Source organism: Theropithecus gelada, chromosome 2, assembly GCF_003255815.1.
Source record: "Theropithecus gelada isolate Dixy chromosome 2, Tgel_1.0, whole genome shotgun sequence".
NCBI lineage: Eukaryota > Metazoa > Chordata > Mammalia > Primates > Cercopithecidae > Theropithecus > Theropithecus gelada.
The window spans coordinates 31,966,381-31,990,810 of NC_037669.1; the positions used below are offsets into that span (position 1 = coordinate 31,966,381).

General features: G+C 37.2%; 2 protein-coding genes across 4 annotated transcripts in view; both read left to right on the top strand.

The window, feature by feature from the left end:
* The window catches only part of PHLDB2 (pleckstrin homology like domain family B member 2), a 232,901-nt gene extending 231,235 nt beyond the window's left edge, over positions 1-1,666 (top strand). For both annotated transcript variants that reach the window (XM_025376656.1, XM_025376657.1), the window contains 2 exons: positions 602-687; positions 1,303-1,666. In XM_025376656.1, coding sequence (XP_025232441.1) covers positions 602-687; positions 1,303-1,443 — 227 coding nt within the window. In that variant the 3' untranslated portion in view covers positions 1,444-1,666. The remainder of the gene's footprint in view (positions 1-601; positions 688-1,302) is intronic.
* Positions 1,667-5,773: 4,107 nt separating this feature from the next.
* On the top strand, positions 5,774-21,050 carry ABHD10 (abhydrolase domain containing 10). Of its 2 annotated transcripts, XM_025377613.1 has the most exons (6): positions 5,774-6,084; positions 8,637-8,820; positions 13,101-13,212; positions 14,066-14,203; positions 18,396-18,447; positions 19,065-21,050. In XM_025377613.1, the coding sequence occupies exons 1-5, from the start codon at positions 5,943-5,945 to the stop codon at positions 18,435-18,437; spliced, it is 618 nt and encodes a 205-aa protein (XP_025233398.1). In that variant the 5' UTR covers positions 5,774-5,942; the 3' UTR covers positions 18,438-18,447; positions 19,065-21,050. The 2 variants fall into 2 exon arrangements, with proteins under 2 accessions (XP_025233398.1, XP_025233397.1); XM_025377612.1 differs by lacking the exon at positions 18,396-18,447.
* The last annotated feature ends 3,380 nt before the right edge of the window (positions 21,051-24,430 follow it).

Below are 24,430 nucleotides of genomic sequence, written 5' to 3' on the forward strand. Positions count from 1 at the left end.
CAAAAGAGGCTGTCTTATTTGCACTTCCACTACTAGGGTATGATAGAGTCTCTTTCCCTACCTCCTCATTCATGCTTTTAAAATTCTTTAATATGCTGACATGCACTGTGATCTTTGCAGAGTTTAAGTTACAAAATATTTCAAGAACTTAACAGATCACAGAGTGGTGCTATATGTTTGAGTTATATTTTGGTTGTTTTTGTTTTGCTTTGTTTTTATGGTAAATGGGATGAAATCTTTGAAAACAGTTTGGAAATTGTTGCATTGAAAGGACAATAAATTATTTGTTGAAGCTCTGTTGAAAACGGAGGTGGGGGCGAAAAATCAAGCACCCTGAATAAAAAATTTGATAGGTGATCGACTGGAGAGCCTTAGGCAGTCATCAAGTTCTTTGGTTTGCAGCTAGTAATTTTATGGCTTTTCTTTTTTATTTTTCCAATATAGATAGAAGGGGCCTCGTGCACTAGCCCAAGTTCTCTGAATTAATCTTAGATAAATTAAATACTTTGTAAATATTTTAATGATTATAATTGTAATAAAATTATTATTTTTTCTGTTCCTCGGTGGCGATAAAGTATTTAACACTCATCTGTCTTTGCAGACAAGCATGAAACTAAATTGAAAGGAGTAATATACTTTCAAGCCATTGAAGAAGTGTATTATGATCACCTCAAGAATGCTAATAAGGTAAACATCAGTCTTCTAAATTCCTACAATTTGAATGCATAATTAAGAAAGGAAAAATATTTTTGGGGTCTAAGAAGTTTGAAGTTGATGTTCTGATATAACAGATAGATATGATCAGAATGGTGCTGGAAAAGTAAACACGGAGTGGGATGGCTGATCTTCTTGAGGAAAAAAATGTCATAGCAAATTGAGGAAACATTCTGGACACAATGGTTTGGGAAACCCTACAAAGTGACTGCCAGGTTTCTAAAAAGAAGCTACCATATAGTTAAGAGGGGTATCATGAGCATGTCCTAGTAGGGCTAAGAGTAACAGCTACTATTTATTAAGCTCCTACTCTCAGATAGGTACCCTGCTAGAGCTTTACAAACTAGCTGCTGAAATAATTTGTGAGTTCTGTCTGAGATTTCTTGTTCAGAAAGGCCAGAATGTTCCATGTTCGATCCTGAAAAAGGCTCTGGGGCAGGTGTGTGAGTGACAGTAGAGCAAAAGTAATTATGCCTTTGTAAATTTAATAAATTGAAAGTTTTAAAGAAGTCTTCACATGTCTGTGTTGTTTAATGTTGTATTTTAAGATGTTTATTTTACATTCTTTTTTCCTTTTTTGAATTTTAGAGTCCTAATCCGTTACTCACCTTTAGCGTCAAGACTCATGACAGAATCTATTATATGGTGGCCCCATCACCAGAAGCCATGCGGATCTGGATGGATGTTATAGTTACGGGGGCAGAAGGTTACACTCACTTCTTGTTGTAGTGAACTGAGGCAACAGTCCACTTCAGGGCAAACTGCAATAATCTCTTACAAGAATGAAGCCATATTCAACCCCGGATGAGAAAACCCAACAGATCCATCCCTTGAACTGTAAACACTCAGAACTCCTTTCATATCAAGACAAGTTATTTGTAAAAAAGAAAGAAGGGGTTTTAACACAAACCTTGATAACAAATAGCAAAAGAACTGAAGCTTTCATGAGAAAGAAAACACTATTTTGATAAATTGGATCACTTACAGGAACATTTCTTATAAACTGTTTTTAATCAGTTGTTGCATTTGGTTAAATAGGTTACAGAATATCTGTATATACTTGGAAATATAGAATAACTTTATCACCCAAATCATTGGCATTGACATTATTGGTAATCAACTGGCTTTTTTTAAAAAAGGTAGCATTTTGTTGACAGTTATTTTGTAAACATAAGCAAATAAGGGCTTGGAGGGAAATACATTTTAGGAGGAGTTTTGCCTTAATTTTTTAAGTACTGCACCAAAACCAAAGACCTGACCTGACTTCTGTGGAACAGTAGTAACTGCAAGTGATGAACTGCATTTTGTATTCTTCTGTATATTGCAAAATGGTATTCTGATGCCATCAAATGCCCAGGAAATTGACTTTGCAGTGTCACCACTGGTGTAAGCTAATATATATATATATATTTATACATATATATTTATATATGTGTATATATGTGTGTGTGTATATATATATATTAAACCACTTTTTGGAAAAGAAGAAAGAGCAAAAGGCTGTGTGTTTTAGAAAAAAATCATGTTACATAACAGGCATTCTGTCATGTTGAACAATTTTAAATAAAGAGAATATCTGGTGTTAGGAGCTTGTTTTGCTGAATATTTCTGCATTCCTGGTGCTGAGAATAAAGGCAACCAGTAGCCAATGTCCTTTAGATTGTCTGATTCCTTTTTGTTTTGGAGCACACCTGCTAACTGCTGCCTAGACATAACTATGAAATCATAACTCTGTTTTCACCAAAGAACAGACCAATTAAAATACTTCTTTGCAGAAGTGGTGTAGTTCTACAAAGTGGCAAATGAAGTTCAACTTAATGTTCTCTATAATGTATTATTTTATTATGGTTTTTTTTTACAATTAGCCTTTTTTTTAGTTAATTTTTGTCAAATGAAACGACTTCAGGCAAGTCTCTTTTATAATGGTTTTTCCAGTGCCATTTATTCTAGTTTATCATGTTTTGCATGCTTGAAAGTATGAATGTGCTCTTTCCTAAAACATGGCAAATGAATAGATGTAGAGAGTAAAGATATTACTTACAAGATGAAATGATTAGATTAGAAGTGTCTCTTTATTAAACTTTGTCAGCCTGACTGGGTACAATTCTTTTGTTAATTTGCAGTGTGGTTTGTAGACACGTATACATGTTGTCAATAATAAGATTTTGCAACTGGATGACACAAGATTTTACTTGAACAGTGAAGGACAAAAATCATGATTGTGGAAGACATTTTTTAAATCTGATTTTGCAGTGATCACTTTTAAACCCTGTAGTGATGTAAGACTAAAATGTAATTGCTAAGATTTTGTTGGTTAATGTAAAGATATGCCTTTTCTGCACTGTACTCTCTTCATAGGATTGTAAAGGTGTTCTAATACAATTGCATGATGTAGTAAGCCTCTTAAATATGTGTGTTAAATATATTGAGTTTGGATTAAAATGTTGATCTGATTTCACATTTGAAAATAAACTCATCTCTCATTTTGAAGTTACCTGTCTGTAGTATGATGGAGGATGAATTAATCGCACATGACAGTTGTAGAAACTACATAAAGTTTGTTGTGTGCTAACATTACGATTTGTAGTGTATAAACTGAAGTATTCCAATAGAAGGATCTCTGGTTATATCCTATTGCTTACAAAATGAAATGAACCCTGAAAAAAATCTAACATCTTATTGTTGTCTGTTTACACAAATACAATTATTGCTGGGGATTGCAAGGAGTGTGTTTATCCTTTTATCTTACAGGAAAAAAAAAATCATGTAAATGTGATATAAAGATTTATTTGCTGGGGATCTCATTTGTCTCCCTGAACTAAGGCAGCAGATTTCAGAGACAGAAGCTTCCCTCAGCAGTATGTCCCTTTGCCCCCTTTATATATTGATGAAGTCAACATTGACAATAAGTACTCAGAGTGGAAAAAATTTGTCTACTTCAAGCTCATTACTGTCCGTAAAAGCATCTGTACTTGCCACTAGCCATGATTGTTTCTAATTTGTTAGACAGCAAGAGTGAATACAGAAAATAATCCATGGGTTTCTCCACTTTTTCTGTGCAGTGATTTCCCACTATGACCAGTCAGATTTTTCATCCTACTGCAAGTAAAATGCAAGAAGACTTGCAAAAATAAAGGGGAAGAAAAAGGAGAGAAGTGATTGAGAATATTTGCAATTATCCAAAACATGCAGAGAGAAGTGTTTAAGATATAAGGGATGGGCCAGATGCGGTGGCTCACACCTGTAATTCCAGCACTTTGGGAGGCCAAGGGAAGGTGGATCACATGCAGTCAGGAGTTTGAGACCAGCCTGGCCAACATGGTGAAACTTCGTCTCTATGAAAAATACAAAAATTAACCAGGCATGGTGGCGGGTGCCCGTAATCCCAGCTATTCGGGAGGCTGAGGCAGGAGGATCATTTGAACCCAGGAGGCCAAGGTTGCAGTGAGCCAAGATCGCCCCATTGCACTCCAGGCTGGGTGACAAGCGAGATTCTATTTCAAAAAAAAAAAAAATACACCAACAAAAAAACAAAACGAGATATAAGGGATGATGAAATGGCATGCATCAGGCATCATCTTAGTGATTTAGTCCCTTAGAGTCTACAACAGGTGTAATGGAGAACGGGCAACACAGCTCAACATCTTTTGCAGTATGTCCTGAAATCAAGTTGCTATCCTTAACTATATGTCCTTAGTAGATAGGCATCCCACCTCTCAAGAAAGAGATCTATTCAGTCTTTATTTATCTACCTGTTCCAGACTGTGCCAACAGTCCAGGCTCTCACGACTCCAAAGACATGCTGAATTCACTATATGCAAACTTTGCCTTTAATTCTGGTACCAATTACTGCCCCCCAAATTTATAACCAGGATAATAAATGTTACTTTACTATCTTATATATACTCAAAGTATTACACAAGCCACCATAACTTTTAAATAGGAAACTACTACATAAAACTTCATGGTTGATGCTTGAGGCCCCCAGGAATTAGTTTGAAAGGTATTCAAAGCTGGAGTCTGGAAACCCTTGTACTACAATTTATTCAACTATTTTTCTATTGTTAGCCATTCCCGTTTTTTTCTTCTCTTTGCCTCTAAAAACGGTGTAGTAGATAATATGTAGTCTTAAGAACTAGTGTTGTTTTCTATAGGATAATCACAAACTGGTGCCACTGCGTTAAAAGGCACTGGAATGGATGCATATTTTAAAATTGTAGATGTGGCCATATTACTTGACAACAAATTTTAGCAATTCACCTTCCTAGCAATCATACATAAGTGCCAGTGTCTAGCATTCTTGCCAATTATTTCTTTTTTGCCAAGTGAATGGGGGGAAAAGGCATTTTTTAAATTCCAGTTTTTCATTTAGTGAGTTTGAGCATCATGTTTCCTTATATGGGGTGCCTATTTATAGCTGTTGGCCAATTTTATTGGAATTACATTTTTTTATTTCTAGGAGCAGGCTGAATAGAAGTATTAGTGTATCTATGCTACAAAATCCATTTTTCTAAGCTCTTAAGGTGTCTTTTGCCATTCGAAAAGTTTAAACTCGTATACAAGTATATATTTTATTTATGATGCTGGGGTTTTGAAATCTTGGTTTAGAAAGTCCCTTCTGTCCCCGGATTATATAATATTCTCCTAAAATTTATCTAATCGTCTCAGTTGTATTCTTCCGTTGAAATCATTTTTTTAGTGAAATTTATTTTTGCATAGAGCACGAGGAAGGGGCCAAGATAATTCAATATTTTATTAATCGGGCATCTAGATCTAGAGCGGGGAATGTCCGATACCATTCCAGGTTATACAGGCGAGATGAATGTCAGATCTTGGGAGCATTTCCAGTACAGGTTAAAACTGTCACGCGGTCGGCGGGATTGCAGGTGATGCAGCAAGCCTGGTGTCCTCGACAGGAGACGGTTTCCCATCTAGGACCGTTGGATAGGGTTGCTTTCTGAGCTTCCAGCCCTGTAGTATCTATCAGCCCGCTGATAGGGCAGCCTCCCGACGCCACTCAAAACATCCCAAAGGCCCCAAGCCAAACCCCGCTACTAGTAGAACCAACAGTCCAAAGGAAAGAGCCACGACGCGCTGCGCATGCGCGCTCTTCGCAAGCTGAAACCAGCAAGTTCCGCCTTCCAGCCTGAAGCGCATGCGCAGCCTCGGTTCCGTTGCGTACCGTGCGCGTCTGTGGGATACTGCGGGGTTCAGGGACAACTAGGAAGATGGCGGTTGCGCGCTTGGCAGCGGTGGCGGCCTGGGTACCTTATCGGAGCTGGGGCTGGGCAGCCGCCCCCGTCGGTCCCCACCGTGGCCTGGGCGCGCTGCTTGCACTGATACCTCAGCGGGCGCCACGGTGGCTCCCAGGTCAGTGTCCGAAAGGCGGGAGTAGGATGCGTTCTTTCGAACACCTCGGGTTCCGTCAGTTCCTGTGCCTGTGCAGTGCGTCTTTGGCGCCCGGTTCAAAAATGCTGTTTCCCCTTTCTCAACACCCCAGTTCTAGGCGCTTAGTAGACTCATGGTGAAGGCTGTGAGGAGAACTCTGCCGCGGCCCTGCGGCATTCTGGGCATCCCGGGCCCTCGCCGGCGTTTTACACTGTGCAGTTTAAAGAGCTCCTGCTCCCTATCTGCCTCCCCTGCATTAAACGCCAACACTAGAAAAAATTAAAATATGCGTTTAATGCATTATTATTAGTTACTTCTAGGAGTTTGTAGATTGCGACTCCTAAAATGCTTAGACCGACTCTCCTTTGACTTGAGGGAACCTAATAATGTGAGGCATGTTCTTTGTAAAAGTGTAGACGCCCTCATAAGCCTAATTTCTAGTTTTGTCTTCTTGCTGCACCCACTCAGTGAAAAGAACCATAATCATTATTGCACAAAGGAAACTAGAATTTGGGCCAAAAATCAGAGAACCTCGTATATGTATATATAGTCTTTGAATTAGATCCTTTTGTTTTTTTGGCTTTGTGTGGTGTTGACGCCATTGTGCTTGGAGTGGTAATTAATGTCATGGCAGAGATCTTTTGTATGGAGATTTTTGTATCCAATAATTAAACGTTTATAATCAGTTTAACTTGCATTTAATTGTACGCAACCAAAAGGCATGTTACACATGCAAATACTCCTAGCAAAGTGTAGTGTGTCAGTTCATTAACCAGAGTATAATATTATTTCATATGTTTAGCAGACATTCATTGAGCACTTATGCACCAGGCTTTGAACTAATCCTTATGTTCAAAAATGATTTATGGATATAATTATATGAATCGGTCTTCTTAGAACTTACACTAAGTAAATTGTAATCATCTCAGGGGGAAATTATGTTTTGAGAGGTGATTTCTGGAAGAGGATAGTAAGAATTTTTTTTAGTGCTCAGCTGAGTAGATGGGGAATGAACATCAGTGGATCAACGTAACTGGCCCTTACCAAAAGTTTTAAATTTGGCATATTTCTCTATACTTTGAAACAAGATTTTATGTAAAAAAGGATAGCTTTAAGGCCTTCAATTACATCTTTAAAAAATCAACTTCTTAATTACAAAATGGGGAAAACTTTAGCAGCACACATGGATTCTCAAGACTGAGAAATTTTCAAAGTGGAGGACGGCTTCATTTAATAAGAAAAAAGAAAATTTGTTAGGCCAAAGACTCTAAGGAAGTACACAAACCTAGTGTCTTTAGAAAGAAGAGGTGGGATTATAAATGACTCTTTTAGAAAAAATATCTACTTGTTACTTAAGAGCAAGTATGGATTTTATAGTGGGGGAAAATTTGAAAAATGGTGAAATAGAATAATCTTACAAAGTTCACCAATTGTAGATTACACTAAAATCTGTGTGTACCATTTACAGAAAGCCAAACCAACAAATAAAACGCAAAGTGATTGCATAGGTCTACAAGAAATCTCTTTCCAAAAACAATATTATCATATGTTATTTTTAAAGAAACTGCTCATTGAACCCACTTCAGCTGATAATAAAATTATGAGTTGTCACCACGGCTGATGATTTCTTGGTTGAGGTGGGCAGATGGGTGGGCAGGTGGATGGGAGTTAGTAATAAAAAGGGCACAGCACCTCCTCCTTTGAAACAATTTTCCAAGGGCAGACCAAACCTGTTTCTTCCCTGACCCCCAAGAAAGTGGGGGATGCAAGGCCAGGCATGGTGGCTCACACCTGTAATTTCAGCACTGGGAGGCCAAGGTGGGCGAGTCACTTGAGCCCAGGAGTTGGAGACTAGTCTGGGCAACATAGTGAGACCCTGTCTCCACAAAAAAATACAAAAATTAACCAGGTGTGGTGGTACATGTGTGTAGTGAAGCTACTGGGGAGGCTGAGGCGGGACGATGGTTTGAACTTGGGGAGTCGAGGAGGTCCAGGCTGCCGTAAGCTACGATTGCACCACTGCATCCAGCCTGAGTGACAAGGTGAGACCCTGTCTCAAAAAAAAAAAAAAGAAAAAGAAAAAAGGAAATAGGGGATGTGAAACTTATCAAGCAAAAAATAAATTTAAAAACAAAACCAAAAATCTCATAAGAGAGGACTGAAACTGTTGCAGGTAAATCTGAATGTTGATTGATACTGTTTAGGACAGATAATAAAGCAGCAACAGGAAAATGTTTTTCGATTAGTCTCTGTCTTTTGTTGCCTTGAAATTCCTACCTCATTGTGTATTTTGGAAGAATGAAGATTGGACTTCGCTCAAAGAAGTTACTGATGTTGGCATGATTTTAAAACTGGAGATCTCATGTACAGACTTACCAACTTAGTACTTTGAGTCTGTTCTTGTTTTTTCTATTAAATGGAAATAGTATTTAACATCAGTTCATTGAGATAAGAAAGTTAAGATCGAAAATATATATGGTTTTCCAAAGACTGAATTTACAAACCATAGTTTACTTTTTGTGTACTTTGTTTAGCTTGTAGACAAAAGACGTCACTCTCATTCCTTAATCGACCAGACCTTCCAAACCTGGCTTATAAGAAGCTAAAAGGCAAAAGTCCAGGAATTATCTTCATCCCTGGCTATCTTTCTTATATGAATGGTACAAAAGCATTGGCGATTGAGGAGTTTTGCAAATCTCTAGGTCACGCCTGCATAAGGTAGGAACAACACGTTACTGAGAAAATATTACTACTGTTAGCATTACAATGGAGAATTGCTCCTGTTCTAATCAGTTGAAGTAAATGCCAGCATTTTTATAAATTATTTTAATGGTCTGTAAACTTGCATCTTGTGATTTAGATTAATTTTTAAAGCAACCTTTAAAAGACCTTTTTTAAAGGCCTTTGTGCCATGCTGACAACCCTGGCAGGAAAGGACGTCTTAAGGGAAGTAGTGGTAACTAAGCTCTTCAGAGGCAATAATGTATGTGACAACAAACAGATATACTAGTTGGCTTTCATACAGTCTCTTATATTATCGTTTTCCATTGGGGACTTAAGGACTTTATTTGATCTCTGTTTATCTGAAAGTAATACGTGTATTTAAAATTATTATATAATGCAAATTTCTGCTGAGTTTTCCTTTTCCTGTAATCTAAATATGTATAAGCATAAATAGGGATAAGTGGTATTTAACTCAAGCTTGATTTTATAATTCGTAATTTTTCATACTGAGAGTTATTTTAGTAAATAACTTTATGTTATTATAAGGTCTACCTATAGCAGTCATATGTTTAGTATCTACCGTCCAGAAGAGATGGTATGATTTCGTAAAAAGAAGGTTAGCCTGGAATTCAAGAAACAAGGGTTCTAGAATAAATTCTAGCAATAACTATGACAAGTAAGTTAATAAACATTGGACCTAAGTTTGTCATCAAAAGGAGGTTGGTTGGACTAGAAATAACTTCTGAGTTATTTTCTAGCACTAACAGCCTAAAAATCTATCCATCTAAATTTTTAGAAGAGTGACTCACTAACATTCATTCAATAATTCTAGAAAATACAGCTATATATAAAACTTTCAGACTACCTGTTCAATATATTAGCATTTATGTCAATTATATGGATTTAATCTTATTTCTTTTACCAAACTAACTGAATTATTGTATTTTCATGCTCAGAACTCTTAAAATCTGTTCTGACGTATTCTGAAGATTGGAGTACTTTTTGGAAATAGATTCTCAAGCACTATACTGAGTGCTGCATAATAACAAAGAATTATAAAATATTGTACTTGCTTATGAGGACCTTTCATTCAGGGTGGGGAAACACAAGATAAAATACGTGTGAGAAATTAGGCAGAAATACTCATCAGAATGTGATTGTGTCAAAAGAACAGTATCCTTAATTGCATAAAGTTAAAGACAGTGGGATTGAAATAGATAAAGGAACATTGAAGAATGAATTCGGATTTGCGTAGGAGGGAAGTGCTGTCCAGGGAGGGGAACTGTCCTGAGCAGAGCATCATAATATCAAAAATATTGTTGTCACTTTTCTTTTTTGCCACTGAATAAATTTGAATCAAGAAATCACCATTTTACCAGTTCTTGAATTTCAGCTTTGAGACTATGAGAGTTATAACCAGTTCCTGTCTCCCTATAAGACATAATGTGGGTTTTCTGCGTTTTGGATCCTGTATGAGTATACTGTCATAAAGAATAGTGCTTCACTACAAATTTTTAGTTTGAACAAGTTCCATTTTATTTACTCTTATCAAAGTTCATCACAGTCTAATTATTGTTAACTATTGATTGCACTTTATTATAAGAGATTTTGTCTTCTCTAATTTTTCAGGTTGCTTTTGTTGGGATTTTTTGCTGTAAAATTTAGATCTTCAGTGATGAAATAGTTTTATTACACAAGAAATAAAACATATGACTATATGAAAATGTTTTATTAAGATCCTATCACCATGCCTAAAATAAGACTGATTCAGATTTCAGGAATATAACATATGGTTTTAAGGCTGGTATTCTCTCATAGTTATTTTTAATAGAGTTTTTATTAGGGACTACATCCCAGACTGTTGAGGCTGCTAAGGTGGAGATGTGCTACTGTTTAAAAGTTTTAAAGTTCTGAATATGTTTGGATTATCTTTGTCTCTGGATTGGGGTTCAGCGAGTTAACTATATTTTTTTTTACTGTTACCCTATTAGTATGACCAAATATTTATATTTTCCTTCATGAAAGAGCTATACAAGTATTTTGCATCCTCACCATATATTTAGAAGGCAGCTAACTGTAAAATATGCCGCATTCAGCCATATCCAATTGCCAACTAAGAAGAGAGAAAAGGAGAGAATTAGTTGGTGTCTTTCTCCCTTTTTCCCTCCACCCTTTCCACCCGTCTGTCTCTTACATACCCTGGATTGAGGGGGAAACAGTAACTGATTTAGACTGCACCAGTTGCCCTGTTCTATTTCCCAAGGATCCAAAATCGTTTCACTTCAAATCTAAAGAAAAATTTAATTTCTTCTCCCTCCTATTTCTTGTAAATCCCTTACTTACTGTACCAGCCATTCCACCAAAAAGGTTCATTTGAACTAGGCCCTGGGAAACAATATCAGTAAAGAAGGGGAAAGATATCAGTAAAGAAGATGATGGAAGAAGGTATTCCAGATAAAGGAATCAACGTGTGAGGTGTGAAACACATAAGAAAACATAGACTTATTTTAGGAACAGTAAGTTCATCAGTTTATCTAAAGCAGTGGTATTCCCTGATGAAGTGAGTACTACTGTAAAATTTAGTAGTAAAAAAAAAAAATTACTGTAAAATTGATTGTGAAATCAGTCTGAAATGACCAGAATATAATGGTTAGAAAAAAACAGGCCAAAGCACTAAGTGTTTATGTTGTATATCACAGGGAGCACTGAAGGTAATGCTATATCAATATAATGTTAAAGAAAAAAACTGACATGTATATAGTGACTCTATTTAAAGACAGAGTCAGAGACACAAGATAGAAGGCTACTGTGATAGTCTAGGTCTAAGATGACAAATAAACACCTGCACCAAGATACTGGACTTACTAAAGTGCCAAGAAAGGGATGAACATAAGAAATGAGAATGAATGGTGATGGTATAGGGCAGGCGGTATTCTGTAGCCTGGAAAAACAAACTTGAATAAAACAGCCTGCTCTTAAGGAACTGACATTCTAGTCAGAGGGAGATGCATGTTTAAAAACAAACTTGATTACAATACAATATGAAAAGTGTTGAGTACATACAAAAGAAAGTGACTGGTACTAAAATGGGGCATATATGTCAAGTGAAGTTCCACAGAGGAGGTGACATGACTTCAAGGATGACTACGAATTTAGGTTGGGGAGGAAGCTGTTCTCGGCAGCAGAACAGCATGCTAAGGCTCTAAGTATAAAAGGGTGTAACTGGGAATTAGGAGTAGTTCAGTATGACTAGGGTTTAGGTAACCTGTGGGTGTGGTATGATACTTTATACCACCGTGATTTTTTGTTGATTTGATACCCTTAAAGAGAGGTAAAATTCATAGATCAGACAGATAACTGAGCCTAGATAACTAGGAAGTCGGAAGGAGAAAGGGATGGGTTGGTGAAGATAAATTTTATTCTGGTCTCCCTCTGTTCCATTAATTAGCTGAGTATACACTAAGTGCCTACCACTTGCAAGGAACTGATCTAGGCACTAGGAACGCATTGAAACAAAGCTTGTGCCCATGTGGAGCTTTCATTCCAGTGTGGGAGACAGACCACAAATAATCAAATATATCTCAAGTAGTCATAAGTCCTATGAAGAAAATGAAGCAGAGTAAAGAATTAGAGAATGATGAAAGCAGCACAGTTTTAATAATTGAATGGTCATGGGAGGCTTTTCTGAGGATGTAACATTTGAGCCAAAGGCCTCAATGAAGTGAGGGATCAATCTAAATGGCCATCTGGAGGAGAGTATGCCATGTGGAGAAAAAAGCTGATGAGACGGGAACTTCAAGAAGGAAAGTGAAGATACAGTTGGGAGGGAGGGAAAGAGAGAAAACAATGAGAAATGAGATCAGAGAGGTGATCAGGCACCAAAGTATCGTAAGGACTCTGGGTTTAAAGGTTATAGAAAGCCTTTGGAGGGTTTGCAAGACATGGTTTTGTTTTACAAGGATCACTCTACTCTATAGGGAAAGACTATGAGTGTGAAAATGCAAACAGGAGACTTTTTACGAGACTATTGCATTAAGTTCAGTTGAGAGATAGTGTGACTAGGACCAGGCTGGTAGCAGTGGAGGAGGTGAGAAAGTGATTGGACATAGGAGATATTTGAAAGTGAATAAGCCAATAGAATTTGCTAAAGTACATATTGATTGTGATGTTTTGCTATAAGCATTATAGTAATGAGGAAGGTGCTATCTTTCTTAAAAATTAAAGAAGCAAATGTATAGATATTTAGATACAGATTTTTTTCCCCCTTTTTCCAGGTTTGATTACTCAGGAGTTGGAAGTTCAGATGGTAACTCGGAGGAAAGCACACTGGGGAAATGGAGAAAAGATGTTCTTTCTATAATTGATGACCTAGCTGATGGGCCACAGGTGACTGTTTTTGTTAAGTATGATGGTAATTACTATAACCTCATATTTAAGCTGTTTCTTTTCTTTTTTTTTTTTTGTTTTGAGCAAGAGTCCCATACTGTCGCCTGGCCTGGAGTACAGTGGCGCAATCTTGGCTCACTGCAAGCTCTGCCTCCTGGGCATTCTCCTTTCTCAGCTTCCCAAGTAGCTGGGACTACAGGCGCCCGCCACCACACCTGGCTAATTTTTTGTATTTTTAGTAGAGATGGGGTTTCACCGTGTTAGCCAGGATGGTCTTGATCTCCTGACCTCATGATTCGCCCGCCTCGGCCTCCCAGAGTGCTGGGATTACAGGCGTGAGCCACTGCGCCTGGCCTAAGCTATTTCCTTAGATATGAAAATGTTTTTATTTCATTTAAATGTTTAATCAATTTTGATATTTGATTTAAAATGATTCCATGATTTTTACTTTCTAACAATATATTTTTTAGGCCGGGCTCGGTGGCTCATGCCTGTAATCCCAGCACTCTGGGAGGCCGCAGCGGGCGGATCACGAGGTCAGGAGATCGAGACCATCCTGGCTAACATGGTGAAACCCCGTCTCTACTAAAAATACAAAAAATTAGCCGGGCGTGGTAGCGAGCGCCTGTAGTCCCAGCTACTCTGGAGGCTGAGGCAGGAGAATGGCGTGAACCTGGCTGGCGAAGCTTTCAGTGAGCCAAGATCGCGCCACTGCACTCCAGCCTGGGCAACAGAGCGAGACTCCGTCTCAAAAAAAACCAAAACAAAACAGTATATTCTTTATTGTACATATTTTGTTTTATGTTTATAACCTTTTCTATCTTAAAGACCTAATATTTTATTTTATTTTTAGATTCTTGTTGGATCGAGCCTTGGGGGGTGGCTTATGCTTCATGCTGCAATTGCACGACCAGAAAAGGTCGTGGCTCTTATTGGTGTAGCTACAGCTGCAGATACCTTAGTGACAAAGTTTAATCAGCTTTCTGTTGAGGTAAGTCAAAAGTCACTTTGACCACCTCAATATATTTACCCCTTATACTTCTTCTGCTCCCTCTTTCTTTGGGGGAAGGAGGGACAGATACCAATAAGTCCTTTGACTTGCTGTGCTGGCCCAACTTTTATCTTAGCTGCCTTTCTGTACACAATCTTTTTTCTACCTTTAACTATTTGGCATCTTGTTTAAAATTTCCTTTCTTCACTGTCTCTTCAAGTCATTCTGCCAATATTTGAGACACGTTAACAAAATCACACTTTGAAGTGTCTTTTTTTAAAGCAACATTTTCTTTATTATTACATTTACTTATTTGGATCATACATCGTGATCTCCTTTTGGTCCTCTTACTTTGTGGCATGTGGTCCCTAGGCTAGTGCCTATTCTTATGACTATGTTAGAGTGGGCTAATCAACTGAAACTACAGTCATCCCTTGGTATCTGAAGGGGATTGCTTCCAAGACCTCCCACGGATACCAAAGTCCATAGAAGGTCAAGTCTCTGAGAAAAAAAAATGGTGTAGTATTTGCACATAATGTTGTATAATCTAAGTCATCTCTGGATTACTTAAAATACCTAGTACAATGTAAGTGCTATGTAAATTGTTGTTATGCTGTTATCGTTTAGGGAATACTGACGAGAAAAAAAGTCTGTACATGTTCAATACAGATGTAACCTTTTTTTTCCAGGTATTTTTGATCCAAAGTTAGTTGAATCCATGGTTGCAGAAACCATGAATATGGAGAGCTGACTCTCTTTGTTTTAGCCTAAAGGCAGCCTCAGATCCTCTCAACAGAACTCTCCAAACAGATACTGTCAGTCAGAGTGACAGAGATACAGAAATTAAAGAAAACAGAGCAGTAGTTTAAAAATACGGTCCCTAGGCTAATAGCAGCAGCAGCAGCACCTGAGAACTTGTTAGAAGCCCGAATTCTTGGGTTTTACCCTGAATCAAAAACTGGGGGTGCGGCCCAGCAGTCTGTGTTTTAACAAACCTCTTGTAAAGTTTGAGAACAATGTTTTAGAGAATGGAGGAAGAGGAGAAGGAGATTCAGAAATAAAAAAAGAAGAAAAAACGTATGTAGTGTTGAATAGTAGAATGTCATTGATTTGCCTCAAGTTCTGCATTAATACCTTTGCCATCTATTAGCTAAGTTCATTCTTAGTTCACATTGTTTTCAGCTCCTTAAGAAATAGCATTGTGTGTGTATTCAGGTTTCTTATATTATTTCCTGTCAGAGCTAAAATTACAAAGCTGGTCTTCCTTGAAATTATCTCCTGTTTCTGAATTTTGTTCACTTTCTTGGTGGTTTCTTATACATAGTTGCTCAATGTCTTCATGTTTTTCCCACCATTGCCATTTTGTGGATCTAAATGTGGACTCCTCCTTGCTCCATCCTCTCAACTCAATAATAAAGTGCTTCTCGGGTAGGAAATTATCTCAAGGACATGGCAGATTGAAAAGGAGTTGATTTTGGGGGGTTGGGGGGATTTATTGTATTTTGTAATTATTGGTAAATGACAAAACCTGTGTACATTTGTTTTGGTTTTGTTTTTATGTTTGGGGGTTTTTAGGGTATCTCTGCTGCCCAGGCTGGAGTGCGGTGGTGCAGTCATTGCTTACTGCAGCCTTGACCTCCTAGACTCAAGAGATCCTCCCACCTCAGCCTCCTGAGTAGTGGGACCACAGGTGCACACCACTATGCCTGGCTGATTTTTGTATTTTTTGTAGAAATGGGGGTCTCGCCATGTTGCCCAGGCTGGTTTTGAACTCCTTGGCTCAAGAGATTTTCCTGCCTTCGATCCCCAAAGTCCTGAGATTACAGACACAAGCCATTATGTCTGGTACATTTCTCTCTCTCTCTCTCTCTGTCTCTCTGTCTCTCTCTCTCTCTCTCTCTCTCTCTCCTGGTACATTTCTCTTTCTCTCTCTCTCTCTCTCTCCTGGTACATTTCTCTCTCTCTCTCTCTCTCTGTGTGTGTGTGTGTGTGTGTGTGTGTGTGTGTTCACATCAGTCAGAGTGAGGATAGGGTAGATACTTTCTAAGTGACTGAGAAGATTTATAATCTGCAAATCAAGGCATTTTTTGCTAATACTTAATCTGATAAGCAGTTGTTAACAGAAGCATGTTGAGCCCTTGGTTAACTTAAAAGTATATATAAGGAAAGAGCACCAACACTAAGACCACTATCTCTTCTCCACATAAACAGCGCTAACAATGTCAATGGAGCAGATGTGGAGATTTTTACTATCTTTTATAACCCTGGGAATATTAAGCCCAGCTTTTCTCATTGCTTGTGTAAGAACTGGACCATCCTCTTAACTGACTCTAATCATTATCGCCTTCTGTGGACACTAGAGGGCCTCGGACATGATGCACAGCTGTTTGGAATGTAAGCTTCTGAACCACATTGCCTTGATAAGTTTTGTTGGTGTAGAACTTAATATATTCTACATTTTCTTTGGGTAATGTCTTTGCTGTTTCTGAACTTTTTGTTCTTGAGGATTTGAGACATACATTTTATAAAGTTAACTTTGTTCTTCAAATGGACCATTTTCATTCAATTCAGTGGCAGGTAACAGAGCTAGTTGGGGGCCAGGGATGCATAAAATGAAACTATTATTAATTCAGTGTCTCCTTAATTAGCAAAACCTCCACTTCAGCTAATAATCAGTGGGACTAAGTTCTATCTGCTGAAGTATTTACAAATTCAGGAACAATCCTGAGTAGTTGAGGATAGCTAAACATCATCTTTACTTTAAATATTTGGTTCATATGTTGTTTTAATACAGAGAATGCCATGATATTAATATAGATTTATACATTTTATAGTTTTGTAGAATTTCATTAATTTTAAATCATTTGGAGACGTATTTAGAAGTACCTTTTTTTTTTTTTACTGAATTATTAAGTCTTTTTGGAATTAAAAATACATTAAAAGCCTAAGTACATATAGATTATGTTTTGTCATATATATTTCTTAAGTTCTTGTTTTCCTTTTTACATTTGCAATAAATTAACAATTTTAAACATGGGAAAATCATAGTATATTTGTTGAAATTTTAAATTTTTCAATTATGTGTAGCTTTTCTTTCCTTGTTTTTTAAAATTTTTGATAAGATGTCCATTCCATTTTTCTAGAAATGCCCTTCATATTATATGATTGTAAGAGTCTTAAAATTATTCATAGCTTGATTTTTTTTTTTTTTAGTTTTAAGCTCTGATCATCTTTCCAAGAATTTGTTATATATAAGTAAACTTTTATGCTCAAAAGTATTCATGACAGTACCACAGTATGAGATGGTCAAGCTAATTAAGTCAATTATGGTGGACTGCTGTGCAGCATTTAAAACCTTTTCATATAATTTTTTAAACCCAGAAATATATGCACTAAATAAAGCAGCATAGAAAACTATATGAATGTGTAATATGTATGTATTTTACATATTACATACAAACCAAAACACATATAGACAAATACTGGAAGGAAATAAGTTGCAAGGTTTTTTTTTTTTTTTTTTTTTTGGTTATACTTTAAGTTCTAGGGTACATGTGCATAGCATGCAGGTTTGTTACATATGTAATACATGTGCCGTGTTGGTGTGCTGCACCCATTAACTCATCATTTACATTAGGCATATCTCCTAATGCTATCCCCCCCACCCCCCACAATAGGCCCTGGTGTGTGATGTTCCCCTTCCTGTGTCCAAGTGATCTCATTGTTCAATTCCCACCTATGAGTGAGAACATGCGGTGTTTGGTTTTCTGTTCTTGCAATAGTTTGCTAGAACTAGAGAATGATGGTTTCCAGCTGCATCCATGTCCCTACAAAGGACATGAGCTCATCCTTTTTTATGGCTGCATAGTATTCTATGGTGTATATGTGCCACAGTAAGCCACATATTAATGGTTTTTCTATCCATGAGATAGGATTATGGGTGATTTATTTCTTTTCTATTATTATTATGTTTTCTATAGTGATTGGATGTTACTCGTTATACAAAATTCTAATTTTTTAAGGAAAATTAAGATAAATTATGTAAAAAATAGGAGTTCTCAAAAAGTCAAAGGAAGTGTATGTTTCATTTTAAAGGAATAAATGTACAGATATTATTGTTTGGCTTTCAGGAAGTATGTGGAAGACTTCTTTGTCATCCCGAACAAAAATCAAATTTTTTTCTCTTTTGTAGGACTCTGGAAGGAAAAACTGTATTTCTTTACATTCAGCCTAAAATTTCATGAGTATGTGTATGATAGTTTCAGTGTAATTACTCTTAGTTTTTTATTCTTAGTTCTGTGTTTGATTCTTTCTCTTCTTCCCCTATGCCATACCCATTTTAGCTCCTTTAAGCACTTTTAGGTTTACAATTTTGAAATCTAAACAACATTTGTTCTAAGATTTGATTTTATTTAAACATGAATGATACCTGGACCGATTCCAAGAAATTGTAGCGCTTTTCTCACCCTTCATTTTTCTTTTCAGTTGGGGTAAAGCAACATCTGATTTAAGATAGTGTATGATAAAGTTAGATAAATTTAAATTTAAGTTTGAGTCTTAGCCATAGTTAGTAGCCTAGCCCTGAACTGTTGGGCACAATATTTCATTTATCTAAACCATATTACCCTCTTTTGTAAAAATAGAATAATAACAGAATTATTATCAGAATCTTATGGAATAATATGTATAAAATACCCATCACAGTACCTGGCGTATAGTAATTATTGATAATATTGTTATGCTTTTGTTACCTCTATCCTCTTATTCAAGAACTGCTTTCTTTAGATTACTTGAAACTATTGCATATGTTAATGTTACTTAAAATCACAAATACTTTTGTTTTTCTTTCTGTTTCCAATAGCTAAAAAAGGAAGTAGAGATGAAAGGTGTGTGGAGCATGCCATCAAAATACTCTGAAGAAGGAGTTTATAATGTTCAGTACAGTTTCATTAAAGAAGCTGAACATCACTGCTTGTTACATAGCCCAATTCCTGTGAACTGCCCTATAAGATTGCTCCATGGCATGAAGGATGACATTGTACCTTGGCATACATCAATGCAGGTTGCTGATCGAGTACTCAGCACAGATGTGGATGTCATCCTCCGAAAACATAGTGATCACCAAATGAAGGAAAAAGCAGACATTCAACTTCTTGTTTACACTATTGATGACTTAATTGATAAGCTCTCAACTGTAGTTAACTAGTATCACGTGTTTAGTTGGTATGTAAACTAATGTATCTAGAAGATTGGAAGAGGATAAGAAATGAAAGATCCTGATACTTTAGGTTTTTCTTTTACCTCTATTTTGTAAATATCAGATGAGTATTATTTAATGATGTATTTGCACAAGTAATGCATATTGTGAAGAAGGACCAACTGCTGTTTAGAAAATTTTCTCGTTCCTTCTGTCCTTGATTTTTTTTCATTAAAGTATTTCCTTTTTTTAATTCAAGAAAAGTTTACCTTTCTTATGCATATGTTAGCTATTCCAGCTCTTAATTGCATCCTTTTCTAAATAGGATTATTAATAAAGCGTAAATATTTTGTTTATTATAGACAGAAATTTGTAACATTACTTCTGCTTTGAAAATGCAATTCACAAAATATAGGGAAATTTTTATTGAAGTAAATTTGAAATGATGGAGAAATTTCAGAAGCATAATAAAGTTCACAATAAGGATAATACTTTATATAATGTATAAAGTATAATTATATATTATTTATGTTACATAAACTGCACATTATATTCAAACTTAAAATTAAGCTTTTACTTTTTTTAAAGGCCCAAAATTGTACAGTGATACGAGGAGCTGTTTCTAAATTTTGGCTTATGTGTAATATATTTAAATGGGGAATTTCATCTAAAACAATGATGTAGCATTTTAATATTCTGATTGGTAAAATTAAAGAGGAAGTTGATCTTTATATGTTATTACTTATAGAAACATTCATTATTTTATTAATATTGCCCTAAGTACAACTAGGCACGTGGTTGCCACCTAAATCAGAAGACTTTCTGAAGTCACTAAGAGTGTGAAATGCTAGTGTAAAGGTTGCTTTTTTTTTCTTTCCTAAGTAACTAAAGTGAGATGGAGATTAAGCCTTGATATTATTGAGTTAATGTTTTTTATTTATTAATTTTGACTGGATTTTATTTAGCTTGATTAGGTTATTATCTGTCAAACCTTTTAAGTTGACAACATGACTCATATATATACATGTATATAAAATGAGCATGTGTCGAAGACTTACTCAACTCATTAATGAGGAAACCAGCAGATAGTAAACCTGGTTCAAAGTGCAGTTCAAGAAACTAAGTAAGGGCATTGAAGAAAAAATGTTGAGATAAAATTGCTGAGCAGAAAAAATGTTAATGAAGCCGACCTGACTACTTATGCTTAAGACCTGCTTTACAAGGTTGGCCCTTGATTGGCATCTGGGAACTTGGAGTTCAGGGGGCTTCCACCATTCCCACAACTGATCAAAGTAGCTTACTATATCTAAACTGTAAAACAATATAGCTTCTCCTGAAAACAATATAGCTTTCCTTCTGGGAGTCTGGAATTTTGGTATGTGCCAGGCAGAGACTACCCTTTGTGACCAGCTCCCAGTAAAAACCGCAGGCACTCAGTCTCTAACAAGCTTTTCTGGTTGACGGTGTTGCACAAGTGCTGTTACAACTGGTTGCTGGGAGAATTAAGCTCATCTGTGATTCCACTGGCAGAGGATTCTTGGAAGCTTGCACTTAGTTTCCCCTGACTTCACCCCATGTGTCTTTTTTCCTTTGCTGATTTTGCTTTGTATCCTTTAACTGTAATAAATCATGGCCATGAGCAGAACTGTATGTGGAGTCTTATGAGTCTTCCTAGCAAATCTTCACATTTGGGGATGAGTTGAGGGCCTCTCCACAGATGCAAAACTGGTTTATGTCCTACGGGGCAATTAAACTACAATCCATGGGTTATCTTTTATATTGGACAAAAATTACAAACCACAAAGAAATCATACATGAGCGCAACTGTCTCTGGTGTTGGAGTGGGTTGATAGAAGATGGCACTGGCTATTCGAGGACTTACTTTGCCTAGACGTTGCTAGGTGTGAGGCTTGTTAGGAACACAAAGGCAAGGGCCCTTGCCAATGATGGTTTTCTGTGCAAAATAATATAATTAGAGATTCATAATACATATGTAGAGACAGTATAGCATAATGGTTAAGGTCAGAGACGAACTTGGTTTTTAATTCTGGCTCACCATTTACTAGCTCTGTGACTGAGCAATTAACTTCACTGAGTCTCAGTCTCACCTACATCTGTTGAGATTAGAGGCATTTCCAGATACAAATCTAAACAGTACACCATTCTCCAAACAGCCACTATAGAGGCGTCTCTGGAGGAGGAGAAGAAAAAAGCTCTGGGCAACACTGAGTTTTATGAAGTATGGAGATAGAAAGCCGAAAGAATTACTTGCCATGTAACTATTCCAAGGATAGTCCCCAAAGCAAATATGTCAAATACTCATTAAATTTGGAACAGTTAAATCTAAAGAATTCTTATATTCTGGGGTTGAGGTGGGTGGAATTTCAATATACCTTTTTAAGATCCTCTAAATACGGATCTCAAGTAACTTCTTGGTTTAGAAAGAATTGTGGAGTGTATGTGATGCTTTGGTATATTTCAAGAATATACCTAGAAAATTGCAAGCAATTTTTTTTAACCTAATGTATCTTTTGGGGAAAATACACTTTCCCATTTTGTCTTCCCCTTTTCCTAGGCTTTCAGGGCTTTGCAGGTAGATAAACTTCTACTAAAGAAGCTCAGGAGTCAGTTTCTCTGAAGCCTTTCCTTACTCATCCCCATCTCTCTTTTTCAGGAAGTTTGTTGCTGGGTCCTCTGGGCGCTCTTGTGAACAGTACTCTATCGATGCCTTTTTGGTACCACTTGCTGCTTTGAAATTCTCAGTTCATATCCTAGCTTCCTTCTCTCAAAGGACAACTGAGGTCAGAAGCTGTATTTTGACATTGTTTGTCATCAGACATGTCTGACTATGCTATATCAACTCCTTTACGGGCTCCTCCTCCTTGCCCACCTTATAATGTTAACACTCCTTGAGTTCTGGCCTTGGCAATCTTCTCTTGCTACTTATTCACCTTAAGCAACATCACCCACGTTCGTGGTTTAAACTACTACCTGCTTGCAGGTGACTCAACTACACACTTACAATCTAGACTCTTGAGCTCCAGACCCATAAACCCAACTGCCTAATACACTGGGATGGACCATGGGCTTCCCAAATGCAGTAAATCCAAACCTTATTGTCTTTTCTGCTTTATATATCTCCCCACCTATGAGTCCTCTTAAAATAAATGGCGCCACCATTGCTTCTGTTATACAAGTCAAACTTGTGAGTCATTCTGACTGTCTCCTTTTCCTTTACCCAAACCAGATTGATCATTCTCTCTATGAAAAAGCTCAAACTCTTGCATGATGTGTGAGTCCATGCAAGGCTGATTTAACAACCAAAAACCAGTTGCTGAAAGCCAGTTTAACAACTGGCTTTTGGTGGTGGGGTGGAAGCCCTGATTTGTAGCATCTGCTAACATTCACAGCATAAATATTCCTGCCCTGACTGGTTTAAAACTACATCATGACATCTCTGAATGCAAAGCTGGGAGAAAATGCCCAGTAGCGCACCATCACATAGTATTTACACCATATAGAGACAATAAATGCAAATGTCCTCAACATAGGTAACAGTAAAATGTAGCAAAATAAATCAGGAAGTGGTTCATTTTGAGTAACTTTTCTTTGCAATATAATTTATTTAAGAGTAAGTTAACATAACCTAATTGCTAAAAATGACTGAGTTTAGCATCTGTCTCGAAATTCCTGAAAATTTAACCATGGGCACTTGCAAACACACCATTTTATGATCTGGAGCCTGCCTGACATTCTAGCCTCATTTTTCTTTCTATGTTTCTCTTCTCTTTAACCCTGTTTTATTAATACTGGAAGATTTTCACCTTAAATACACTTCTTTTGACAGCAGCATTCCCTACCCCTCTTGCCTCACTCCATCCACCTGGCAAACACCTACTCGTCTTTCAAGACTTAAAATCATCTCATTTATAAACCTTTCCCCTGATTCTTTAACACCCTCCTCCAGGTATTATTGTACCAACCTGAGTACTTCATGCATAATTTTAGCATGACATCTGGCATTTATTGTTTACAAGTTTAACTTTGTTACTAAACCAAATTGTCATGTATCATTTATTTTTGTGTCTCAGCTATACACATAGGCCCTTAAAAAGTTGTTGAGGCCCAGCACGGTGGCTCACGCCTGTAATCCCAGCTCTTTGAGAGGCTGAGGTGGGCGGATCACAAGGTCAGGAGATCGAGACCATCCTGGCTAACATGGTGAAAACCACATCTCTACTAAAAACACAAAAATAAGCTAGTTGTGGAGGCGCATGCCTGTAATCCTAGCTACCTGGGAGGCTGAGGCAGAAGAACCAGGGAGTCGGAGGTTGCAGTAAGCCGAGATCACACCACTGCGCTTCAGCCTGGCCACAGAATGAGTGAGACTCTGTCTCAAAATTTAAAAAAAAAAAAAAAAGTTGTTGAAAAAAATTAACTATAATATGAGTACGAACTTAGTCAATGCGGGGTTGAGCTGATTTCCACTGTCACCCCTGAGGAGATCAAGCATTTTTTCTCTGAAGACTTCCTCTGGATTTCTGGACACTTCTATGCCCTACTGTGGCCCCTCTCTTTGCCATTGTATCCTCTCTAGAACCATGGACCCAATCATTTACTTAAAGCACACCAGCTACTCTGTTATAATATGAGGGACTCTTTGGGTACAGAAGGTTTGTAAAACACAGTGTTTAAAAAAAGACAGGCACATGTACATCTTTAGAATTGTTTCAAGCTTTGCATATCAAACCAATATCTTCCTTAGAGCCATTCCAGCCATGGAAAAAGTTACATGGTTTCTGTTTGGAACTCTGTTCCCTTAGTCTAAGGTTGGAACTAGCTTTATGGCTGCTCCCCAAGATACCAGTGGTGACTTCCATAATTCTTCTGTCAATTTCCCTGCTCTAAACTCTTCCCCTAAGCTCCAAGTATCCCAAGACAGTGCTGCTGTCTTTTGAGTTTCTTCAACTGATGATTCTGTGCAGCAACAAGACCTGCCTTAGTCAGCCCTTCCCTTGTCTCTTCCTAAA